We start from the raw sequence: 11,833 nt of genomic DNA, 5'->3' as shown, positions 1-11,833 counted from the left end.
CCATGTGGCCTGAACTTGGCCACATGTTCTCATCCATGGCTCTGAACATTCCCTTACATGGGAGTGGGAGCCATCCATCTTTGAACTGGAGATCTAACCGGGAAGCCTGGAGGTGGAAGACCATACTGTTCATGGCCAAGCACTGGCTGGCCACACATTGTCCTTCTGGCAACTTTATCTATAAATTTCTATCCTATCTTGAAAAGTCTCCCAGTTATCTCAACTTCAATTACCAGTTATCTCAATCTTAGCCCTTTTCATTGGACTTATTACCAAGCAGTTACCCACTGACTTGTGACAAAGAGAGGCAGTGGAACATTAAGTTCAATGGAATTTCAGGTCACATGGAAAATGGCTCTGAAACTAATGGGGTTAGTTGTCATGTGTTCCTTTGTTTGGACCCAGGGGTCTGTGGAAGATAAGGTTTGCTTGCTTCTCCTCCTAGCAGCTTTTTGTTGTCTTAAAATACATCACACTGTGACTTGTGTTTGTTTCCTTTGCTGAATACCTACTAGACATGTACCATCAGCAATCGCAATCTTCATAGAGACAGCAACACTATGAAAAATGTGTATGAGGACTTGCTGTGAATGCCCCCCAAGGAGATTGAGGCCTTGCCCTGGCAAGAGTGCAACCTCAACCGAGCAGTGACAGGTACTCCATGAGGGTGTTCAGAACACGGTATTGTTAACTTAGAGAGGAGGACTTAGAATGATGCTTAATAAGTTGGCATTTCTGTTTCAGTGTGAGCTGGAGGATGTGTGCTCAATCTTCCTGAAACAGCACTCCATCTAAGCCTCGCCAGAGGAGCTTGACCAGGCTTCATTTCCTCAGACTCAAGTAGTTACTGCTCCACTCTGGGTCTCTGTTCCAGTTTGTAGTCTGAGAGTCAATATCAGGAAAGTCTCTTTATGGCATTGGACTGTGTGTGCCCGATTGTGTGCAAATGGCAATGACTGTGATAGGCAGCATGGACACTGAGTGACTAGAGTGGCTTCTAGAACTCAATCCCTTTGGGGAGGAGGGTGTGACCACTGTGGACTCTGGAGAGAGGACATAACGGTCCTGAGATGGCAGCTAAATATTTCCCTCACAACTCACCATCACAGTGCATACCCTAAAGCCAAAGCAACACTGAGCCACCATTGGCATGCTGGACATGGCCCCCACTAGGAGCTGTTCCCTGAGCCACACAGAATGCTATGCACTCATGAAGGGCATGGCAGTGAGGACATTCCTCCTGGTGTACTTCCATGCCCTTGCTGAAACAACCTCAAGTACCTTGGCCTTTAGGGGAAAGGAAAACTGCCAGAAGATGATTCTTGTGCTAAAGCTTCTTCTGGTTGCCTGTTGTCATCTGGATTGCACAGATAAATAGTGTTTAATGTCTGGGGCCCTGTATGTGCTTTCCCATGTCATTGTTTCTGTGGAAACCCAGGCAGTGAGTACATGGACTGCATCCAGGGGACCAGGTGTCAAGCCTGGGGCCAGGCACCGAATCGACACCAATGCCCTGGCAAATCTGTGATGAATAGAATTGATGGAGAAACCCAACAATATCAGGTCCTTCCACACTGCAGGAGCTCTCTGGAGAAGTTTCCCCAGGCAAGGAAGGGTGGGTCACACCGAGTCTTTCCTTTTCTTAAAAGTCCTAAATCTAACTCTGATTTCTTGAGGTTGGTTGATTAAGGAAGGGTTAGATGTTGTAGTAGCATTTTAGAAGTTTTTTTTTTTTTTTGCAAAGTTTCTAATGTCTGTCTTCCTTATGTGTTAGAAAGTCACCCACCACCACCACCAATTGCTCAGGAATGGCCTGTGTTTCAGGGGCCAGGGCATAGTAGTGCTCATTTCTTTGCAGATAGGCAGCTAGTTTAAGTTGCGCTTATATGACTAACAGGTGCTTGGTAGTGACTTTCAGCTTGTGCTCATATACTTCCTGGCAACATCTGCTATGGGGTGCAGGCCCCGGGGGAATGGAATCTCCTGCTTCAAGATACCTGAGTAGTATGAGGTGACACCAGTAGCCAGTAGACAAATGTCAAGAGAGGGAGCAGATCTTCCCAGACTTGCTCTCCACCCTACCAGGCAGAATACTTTGCTGAGGGCATGAAAATATTGCTGCTTCTCATGAAGGGGCAAAGTAAATACAATGTTGGGAAAGCCAAGGATATAGAATGGTACAGACTCTAGCCTAGTTTATTTATTTGCCATTATTAGATTTATCTTTTTTGACAGCAAAACTCAATTTAACCTTAAAGCACTTTTCTTTTTACTAGTTTTCATTGGCCCATGAGTTCATAAGTGAGGATTATTCTTTATGGGCTCACAGATGACACGCATGTACTCTGAGGAGCCTTCCTGTTCTTCTTCATCAGGGGATTCATTTGTTGGCCTTTGTGAGAGGGCAGACAATAGGGCAGAACAACAATTGTTGTATAGAGACATCATAGAATGCAAAATGGAGTGCCCTGATGAGCTGGCACACGGTACTTCTTCTGTTCCTTGGACTCCAGGGGCAGTTGGAGGCATATACATAATACTGCGAGAAGTGTCTTCCACGGTTGTGCTACATGACTCCCCAGAAGGCTGATTTTGTAGGGAACATCGAGGAATAGCTTTCATAGCCCATACAGAAGAGAATATAAAACCCTGATTTCCTTTGTGTGCCTGGTCATTGGAGTTGTTCTTGGACTTTTCACTGTTTTCCTCAGGTTTATGATAGAATCGTGGAGAATATCTGGTAGGTAACATCTTCTTTTTTTTTGAAGTTGGCTCTTGTAGTGGAATGGGTATACAGGTAGCTTTGTTGGCAAGATTGCCTAGGTCTTCTTTTCCCCAGATATACTGAAACAGCCCAGGTTTATCTCTTTGAAAGTTGAAGTTGCGGTACATCTGAAAGAAAATGAATATTTTACTTACCTTGAGATGATCCCCACAACCCTTCCTACCACCAGTCACAGTATCTTAGTTGTGATGAAAAAATAACTTTAGTTAGCAAGGATGTTTATGTCTTGTAGCATGATCTCATTAAAAATAAACAGTATATAAGATTGTAACACACACACACACATGCAGGAGTGTGTGCATGCACCATTATCTAGAGAGCATAGCTATTCTTGTCTGAAGACTTTTAGGTGGGCCTTATGTAATTTGAGAACAAAGGCATTACATTCAAAGTCTACATTTTGACCCTTTAGGTGAATAACATCTCCTGCTAAAAGTTATCCTTGGAAGTAAAGAACTGACATGATTTGGGGAGATAATTTGTATGATTCTGTTATTAAAAGTAGGACAAAAATACTTAGTATATTACCATTATTTTCTTGTTCTCTCCAGAAGCTACAGTGGTCTCATTGCTTATCTTCCTGAACCCATATAAGTTGAGCTGGCGAATGAAACTCTTTAAGCTGTCTGTTTCAAAAATCTTCTTTGCCCCCTTGAGGTGAAGGATCTCTTTCTGGAAAAGGTCTACCTCAATCATTATGGTGTCTCCTTCCTCAGTCCATTTCACAGACTTGAATTCATCATTCTGCACAATGGCCCAGAGCTTTCTTGGGAAGGACAGCCTGAGGAGGTTAGTGTTATCTTCCTCACTGGCTATAGGTTGGCTTTGGTCTTGTATTACCAAAGCCTCTCTTGAATCCACTTTTGAATCAGGTGAAGAATGAGGGATGTCCTCACTTTCAGCTTCTTCATCAACAGCTGGGGTTCCATTGGTTTCACAATCCTCCTCTACACTCTGGCTAGCCATGATGCTACACAAGCACCAGGAATATTCTGAGCAGCAGACCACAAGTCCCTGTCCTAGCAAGTCAAGGTGTCTTTGGTCCAGTAGTAACACCCAATAAATAGTGACTATGAAGTTCTAGATTCTCAAAAGACATCTGTTGAAGTCATCATTCTCTTTGTTTGTCATGTGATGTCACTAAGATAGCTCACAGTCAGTTTAGAGAGGGATGCCAGGCCAAGTATATGTGGTGAGTGGATAGATAGGTGGGAAGACCCCAGTTCTTCTCCTTCCTATGCAAATATGTGCTTCAAATTCTCAGAGAAATCTATCCTGTATGTGTTGAGAAGCACAGGCACCTTTGCCTCTCTTAATCTTCAAAATGGGGGATGGTTGCTTCTACTCTCACTGTTTTGCTCAAGGACCAGCCCTTAGTACAACCTTGGGTATTAGCATGAGTCCTTTAGATATATAGGTTGCAAGATGATAGAACTTCTTAGGCATAGTGGTCTATCCTTGCTTTTACTTTTTACTTGGGCCCCACCTCACCCCTATCTCAGTCTTGCATTGGTTTCTTCCAACTGCTCCTGGTGTTGATTGTGTGTCTTCATATAGATCCTAATAAGGATTGCATTTCCTTATATTCTGTTCAGCTTGTCCTGAAAGCAATACTGTGTGCCCAGGTAGGATGAGATGGATACATTCCTCTGGTTACTTGTTAGTAGGATTATTCTAAGCATTGTTGTTTGATTAAATAGCCACATCCTCAGTGGTACTTTGCCACCAGATCACTTTATTCTGTGGGTCAAACAGTATTGCCAGTCACTTCTGTTTCTTACCTTAGTCTAAAAGCCATTCTCAATGGTCCATGTCAGTAACTTTTTTTTTTCATAAAATTACATCATTTCCACATTGTCTTATCTACCCCCTTTCTTCTCCCTTGAATTTGTGGCCACTTCTTCTTTGTTATTATTATTATGCACATGTTGTCCCATATATGTGCATAAATATACAAATACAAATGATTCCCTTTAGTGTTGCTTGCATGCATGCTGTTAGGGCTGACTGACTTGTTATTTACTGCATAACCAACTGGGGGCTCATCCACGGGCAATGGCAACTCTCCCACTCTCAGCATTCCTTACTTATCTGTAGCTCTTTGTCTAGGGGTGGGGCTCTGCTGAAATTTACCCCTTCCTTGTTAGAATGTCCTTGTTCAGGTCTTTGTGATCTTGTTTTCACTGGATCTATCATAAGGGAAGCTTCTATCTCTTTAGCTAGACACAACTAAAATAAGTAAAAATGATTATGTACTAGTGAGCATTTGAAAATCATCTAAACATTTGTGGTAGATGATTAGCCCTGGTAGATTATCTATGGTAGAAGGCGAATTTCTTCTTTAATTATATATGTATATGTAATTTGTATGTGAATATGTATTTAAATATAAATAATTATGTAACGAACATAAATATTTATAATTATATACACATTTAAGTACAATCTTCTGAGTCCGTTTTAATGTATTTGAGTTTAAGGCTGACCATTTGTGGTGAGAGAACCTGTCAGGGGGTTTGTCACTGGAGAAGACCCAGTCTTCCTCTCTCAATGGTCATTGATTGCCATGTGGTTTGGTTTTTGAGACAGGGCGTCTCTGTAAAGCAGCTCTGGCTGTCCTGGAACTCACTCTGTAGACCAGTCTGGCCTCAAACTCACAGAGATTCCACAGCTTCTGCCTCTGCCTCTCGAGAGTTGGGATTAAAGGTCTTTGCAACCATCACCTGGCTGACTTTAGCTCTTGAGCTAAGTATGGGGCCTTGTGAGTTTTCCCTGGGTTGTCATTGTCCTGATCTTATTTAGATGACTGTACTATTGTGATTTCACAGGTGTAGAGTCCACGTCATATGCAGAAAATGCTATCTCATAGTAGATTTCCTGGTCCTCTAGCTTTTACAATTGTTTTATCCCTTCTTTCATAATGTTAACTAAGCCTTAGTTGTAGGGTTGCATTTTTGATGTATTTGTTAGGATTGGCACTCCACAGTAAGTTTCTCTCTGAATTTTGATCAGTTGTGAATTTCTGTAATGGTCTGTTGAAGGAAGCTTAGAGGAATGTAAGCACACAGGCAAAGTGAAGGCAGGCTCCTTGAGATAGTAGTTTCTTGTTCCCAGGAGACTCTGAGAAACAGCTGGAATGCACAGGGGCATATGTCTAGGGCAGGTCCAGTGGTGTAAAGGGAGCCAATAAAATACCCAAGCTAGCATCTGTTTAACACATCCTAAAGCAATAAGGCTGTTCCTTTCTATTTCTGTCTTTTCCTGTTGTTCAGTTTTTTTTTTTTTTTTTGTTCATGCCAAAGAATGAACTCAGTAATTCCAGAGACAATTACTGGCTACCCCTCCAGTTATATGACTCTCCTTTCTTTGCATTTTTTTACATTAATGTATTTATTGTACATATATAGGTTTAACGTGGGGCACAGAACCCATGTCAGAGGACATCTTAGACAAGTACGTTTCTTCTATCAGGTGGCGTCTGGGGATTTAACTCAGGTCATCAGGCTTGGCAGCAAAGGCCTTTACCCACTGCATCATCTTGCTGGTCCTGCATACTTGCATTTTTAAATTCACCTCTTAGGGCCACATTTTGCAACCTTTCTTCCAATCTTATTTATAAGATTTTTCCTAGAGCGCTCAGATCAGGTGCCACTCCAAGGTCTGTTTCTATGGCTACTTTTGTCTTCATGACATACTTCATGGGAGGAAGTGGCATTCCCGTGTTCTTGTAGACATTGTGTGCTACTTCCATTCCATTTGGGAGTTTGTGGTGGCGAGGATACAACCTGAGGAAGCAAGATTTTGACTTGTAAAATATCTGTGACCTTCCTCCAAACTGGTCTGTTGAACTTAGTGGCCAGGCTTCTCAGTCAGTCTGCATTTCCATCTTTATTTTTTGGACATGTCTATCATTATTTAAAGAAGCCACAACCTTTGTAGATTGCCAGTGAAAGGCCTTCAAATAACATGACATACTAGTGACCCTGTGCTCCTGCCTTTTAATTTACATGGCTCAGTGTTGGTGGGTGATGGCAGGATGTAGAGGACAAGTTGTCAGCCAATCATCCTGATTTCTGATGAATTAGTCCAGTGTGCTTGCTGCAGAAGGCCCATTCAGCAGCTTGTAAACCTGCAGGTTTATCCTGGAAACTTATAGAAGTGGCCATTTAATGGATGTAAGGATTTTTATACTTTAAGGATAATCTCCCATTTTCATTTTCTGTAAATTTTTATTCCAATGAGTTTATGTTATCTCATATTTTGATTTGTAATTTCCATTACACTGAGCATTAGTTTATATTCTGAAACCTTTCTTTACAAAACCAACTGGGCTTCTCACTAAATCTGCAGCCTAATATGAAGTATGCTGGTTCACAGTCTCCCCCATTCAAAACCTACACACCATTTTCCAAGGAATGGTCTATGTCTTCGGATTTGATAACACTCTTTGTTCAGAGATGTTAAATACAGAAAGTCCTTCCTGAGAACGACTTCTAGACATTTCATTGATTCACAAAGCATAAACCTCCCATAGGACACTGTCTACAACAGAGTTGCTGGTTATTATGACTTCCTTGATTTTAATGACTGTGCTACAACTGTAGTTCCCTTTGGCAAATGCAGAAAGGACCATTTGTAAGTTTCATTTCTTTGGTGCTGCCTCTTCCTACTATCACTTGAATCAAAGGGTTCCTAAATCTGGGTCACAGAGCACAAATTTAGCAGGGATAGCCACTGGTTTGTTGTGTGAGGCAGCGCACAGTCCCCTTTGCCTCACTCAGCTTGACTTCTATTGAACATATATGTCCCTTATATACCTAAGGAAGACTGTGTGTAGAGTTTCTTCTCTCAACTGTGATTAGTCTTAACCACCAGCTACTAGCAGCTCAGTTATTGTCAATGCTGCAGAGGAGGAATGCAGGAGGAGGAAGAGTAGGATAAAGACAAGGAGGAAGATAAAAAAGAAATAGGACGTGGGCAAGAGAAACTTACCTACAAGCACTTGTTTGACCTCTCGTAATCTAACCATTACAAGACCACAATACTCATTAGCCTTGATACTCTCCCCCCATTCCTGTCTGCCAAGGTTAGACCTGCTTTCAAGAATGCTAATGATGAACCATTGTTGCCTCCACTCTTCCAGGCCTTAGCTACCAGCAACTTTGCATCATGCCCTGAGGGCCTTCCTTGTAAGAGCATGAAATCCTGTTTCCCAGCAGGCTTTTGCAGTCCCCATGCAATCTGAATCCCCAGAGGCCCTCTTCAAGCCTGTGGCACAGGAACAGCTTCATCTCTACAGATGTAGAAGCATGCTGTTCCAGTTTCTCCCTTGGCTGGCTCCCATCTCCTGTCTATTAGGTCCAACCCAGCCAGTTTGGCTCTTGCTGAGTTGGGACTTCATTCTGGGTAGGGCTTGGCAGTAGCTTCATGTATCCTTATCCTTTTTTTCTGGCCACTGTCCTGGATTTTGCATGGCCAGTTCGCTAGTCAATGTATAGTGTAGTTGGCTACCCTCTCAGAAACAGTAAGGGCAAATCCTGAGAGTGAAGGCCTGTGTGTGGATAAGACTTAGGCAATCCTTTCTCCATCAGAAGCAGAGGTGGAGTAGCACTGAACCCTTGTAAAAGGAAGATCATTTTGTAGGCTCAGAGACACTATTCTTCTGGACATAGACCCCCCTCACAGGTGTCCCAAAATGACACTAGAGATCTGCTTTGGTCCTTGAGTTGCTTTTGTCCTTCATTTGTGTTACAGAGGCTTGGTTTGTTTCAGCTTCTGCTGCTTTCCCATGCCTGAGATGGGAACAGGCTGTAGGTCCAATGAGATGCAGGTGATTCAACTCAAAGCCTCTGAGTCAACCCCCGTGAGTCACCACAGCAGCATAGACACCAGCACCCTTCTCCAGTGTCATTGGAGATGGCATTCCTAAGTGTCCCAGGTATCTGGAAGTCCTCCTCGGCAGCAAGTTTTTCTGCCTGTCCACAGGACAGCCCTTCTGGCAAGTCTGTACCAGAGGTCTAGCAACCTGGCAGCCTTATTATGCCTGTGGCTGACTGTGTGCCACTTAATCCTCATCACTGCCTGTGTAGATTCAGGGAGCTTATTGACCGAACTTCTGCTTGCCTAGATCTCTGGAAGCAGGTGTGTCACCTTGGGTCAACCAGTAAGCCCAGGACTAGGGAGTTAGCAGAGCTGCGTTTTTATTCAGATCCACCTCCCACAGATATAACAGGAAGGAGCAGAATTGGAAAGGATGGGATCCAACATGACAGTCTTGGTCAGGCAGGCGGGTGCACAACAAAATTGGCTCTCACCGCCTGGAGTTGGTGGAACACGCCTTTAAGCTCAGCACTTGGGAGACAGAGACAGGCAGATTTCTGTGAGTTCAAGGCTAGCCTGGTTTACTGAGCTACTTCCAGAATGGTCTCCCAAGCCACAGAGAAAACCTGTCTCGAAACACCTGAAAACAAACAAACAAACAAACCAACAAAACCAAAGAAAGCAAAAAAATTGCTCTCCCACTCATACTGTGGAGGTGACACATCCCTGTAGCACCTGAAACAAGGTGGGCCCTGGGGGCCATAATGACAGACAGACTGACTGTGTGAACGAATGAATGACGCGTGCTTTGGAAAGGAAAGTATCAGCAGAGAAGCACACGGATGCAGCACGGTCTTCATACAACAGATTCACCTTTTACCCCAAGGTGCCCTTTGCCCCAGATCGCGTTTCCTAGGAGATGCTTCCACCTGCCCTGTGTGTGTTAGTCAGCTGTCTGGATGGTAATGACTTCCATGGTAAATACTTACAGGGCATCTGGACATCTGTTAGCATGTGGTGGGGTGCACAGCCTGCTGGGAGAGAGCATGTTGTCCAGCATCAAGGCACACCACAGAGTGGGATGAGCAGACACCGGCCTGTCTCACTCTCTGCGGGTACATCTCACCCCTACACTGAACACAGGCTGCTGGGTGGGTTGTCTTCTTGATCTTTCAATAATGTGACTTCATCAGAGGGAGCAGGAGTTAGGAATGTGAAGGACTTGAACCATGGACAGAGAGCTCCCAAGGCCCCACAGAAGAGGTCACTCCAGGTGGCTCATGAGGTCCAGTGGGGCTTTAGCAGGGCCCAATCCAAGATGGTTTCTAGAGACTGAGGACCAAGGATGGAGCAGACTCATTCATGTGTGAAACAAGGTGGTGGCAGCGAGGGCCAGAAAATCGGATGGGCTTCAATTCCTCTAGAAGCATGGGCCAGACTAAGGTCTGTCCTTGGTTTTCACAGTGATGGCGAACAGTCACTTGTTTCTCTGATGAGGTTTTGATCCTGGGCTCATTTGGTTAGTCAGCCTCTGAGTGACCTTTGCGTGCCTCTGATGCTCCCCGAGTTTGACTGGAGAGCCACGGGAGGATGAGCTACAGCCCCATGAGGGTGTGTGGGCAGGACTCTGCTACTTGCTTCACCTCCTGCTGTACCTGGAACATGCCAGAGTATCTGCTGCAAAGTCAGAAGGCATGGTGTGGGTTTGCCCACATGGCCTGAGCTGCCGCTGTGCTGAGGACAAGGCTGGATGCAATCAGATAGTCCCCGACCAACTGCCTCTAAACAGGAGAATCGGTGGTGGTGAATAAAAGATGATGAGGGAGGGTGGCCTTGAATGTGTGTAAATGATGTTTGCAGAAAGCTGTAGGAGAAAGGCCCTCTGGATGGATGAACTGCACTTGCTAGAGGTTTTCCATGGTCTTGAGCAGGACATTTCCTTATAGTGCCTGCCATCTGCTGGTCTGGTGCTTTAACTTCACTGTCCATTAAAGACAGAGGGCACTCTGAGGCAGGGTGAGTGAGCATATTCTATGGCAGAAGTTCTATCATGTTTAGGGAGCAGGAGGAGAGGTCGGGGTGCTTTACCCCCTGGGTGAAACCTTGTGAGACATTTCCTCTCCACTCCCCCCAGGCTCCTCCCTCCTTCACCTCCCCCTGTGGGCTCCAGGATTTCAGATGAGAAGCACCAGTCAAATTGGTTCAGGAATGTGTATATAGGATCATTCCTCGTGTACTGCTTGGCCGATACTTTTCCTTTGTTCTCAGAGCTTTGTGTGGTTTTGCTGTGGGTTTATTTGCTGTAGGTTTATCATTCTGTTTCAGGCGTGCTAAGGTTCTGTATCTGTTTCAGGCTGGCTCAGCTTCTGATATGTCCTTGGACAGTTTGTTCTTTTTGTAGTGTGCTTAGTACTAGACACAGCCCTCAGCTTCTGGAGGCCCTGTGAAAGAGACATTGGACTTCTCTCTATAATCTTACATGTCTCTGAAGCTCTGCCACGTGTTATGCTGTGTGTGAACATAGGATCTCAATTTTTTAGGGTGAATCCTTCAGGGCGCAATTTCTAGGGTTATCGGGTATACATTTGACTTTCTTTTTGTAATTTAAATTAGAAACAATCTTATACATAAATTCCAGTTCCTTCTTCCTCTCATCGTCCCATACCCCTCACTGACCCCCATCCTATCCTTCTGCTCCCCAGGGAGGGTAAGGCCTTCCATGGGGCCTTGTTAAGGACTGTCACATCATTTGGAGCAGGGCCTAGCCCCTTCCCCGTGTGTCTAGGCTGAGAGCGTTTCTCTCTATGTGGAATGGGCTCACAAAGTCCATTTACACACTAGGGATAAACAATATTCAACTAGCAGATGCTCCATAGACTCCCCAGTCCTCCCAACTAACTCCACATTCAGGAAATCTGGGTTGGTCCTATGCTGGTTTCCTAGCTATCAGACTGGAAACCATGAGCTTCCCCTTGTTCAGGTCAGCTGTCTCTGTGGGTTTCTCCGGCCTTGTCTTGGCCCCTTTTCTTATCACTCCTCCCTCTCTGCAACTAGATTCCAGGAGTTCAGCTCAGTGTTTAGCTGTGGGTGTCTGCGTCTGCTTCCATCAGCTACTGGATGAAGGCTCTCGGATGGCATATAAGGTAGTCATTGATCTCCTTAACGCAGAAGGGCATTTAAGGTAGCCTCTCCACTATTGCTTAGATTGTCAGTTGGGGTCATCCTTGT

General features: G+C 44.5%; 1 protein-coding gene across 1 annotated transcript; it reads right to left on the bottom strand.

Annotated features, from left to right (window-relative positions):
• Positions 1 to 2,295: 2,295 nt before the first annotated feature.
• Positions 2,296 to 3,751, bottom strand: LOC127217648 (heat shock transcription factor, X-linked member 3-like). Its single transcript, XM_051178639.1, has 2 exons — positions 3,314 to 3,751; positions 2,296 to 2,892 (listed from the first exon to the last, which is right to left on the bottom strand). The coding sequence occupies exons 1-2, from the start codon at positions 3,749 to 3,751 to the stop codon at positions 2,296 to 2,298; spliced, it is 1,035 nt and encodes a 344-aa protein (XP_051034596.1).
• Positions 3,752 to 11,833: the final 8,082 nt, after the last annotated feature.

This window comes from Phodopus roborovskii, unplaced genomic scaffold (genome assembly GCF_943737965.1).
Source record: "Phodopus roborovskii unplaced genomic scaffold, PHOROB, whole genome shotgun sequence".
Taxonomy (NCBI): Eukaryota; Metazoa; Chordata; class Mammalia; order Rodentia; family Cricetidae; genus Phodopus; species Phodopus roborovskii.
Note: the sequence above shows the minus strand (reverse complement) of the source record. Positions and strands in the feature narration are given on the sequence as shown.

Bases quoted from the DNA above. Each gene is read 5' to 3' on its own strand.
- LOC127217648 (XM_051178639.1), bottom strand. From the start codon at position 3,751: ATGGCTAGCCAGAGTGTAGAGGAGGATTGTGAAACCAATGGAACCCCA. The intron at 2,893-3,313 runs GTAATATACTAA...ATTTTCTTTCAG, and splicing joins GAGAGAACAAGAAAATAATG to ATGTACCGCAACTTCAACTT.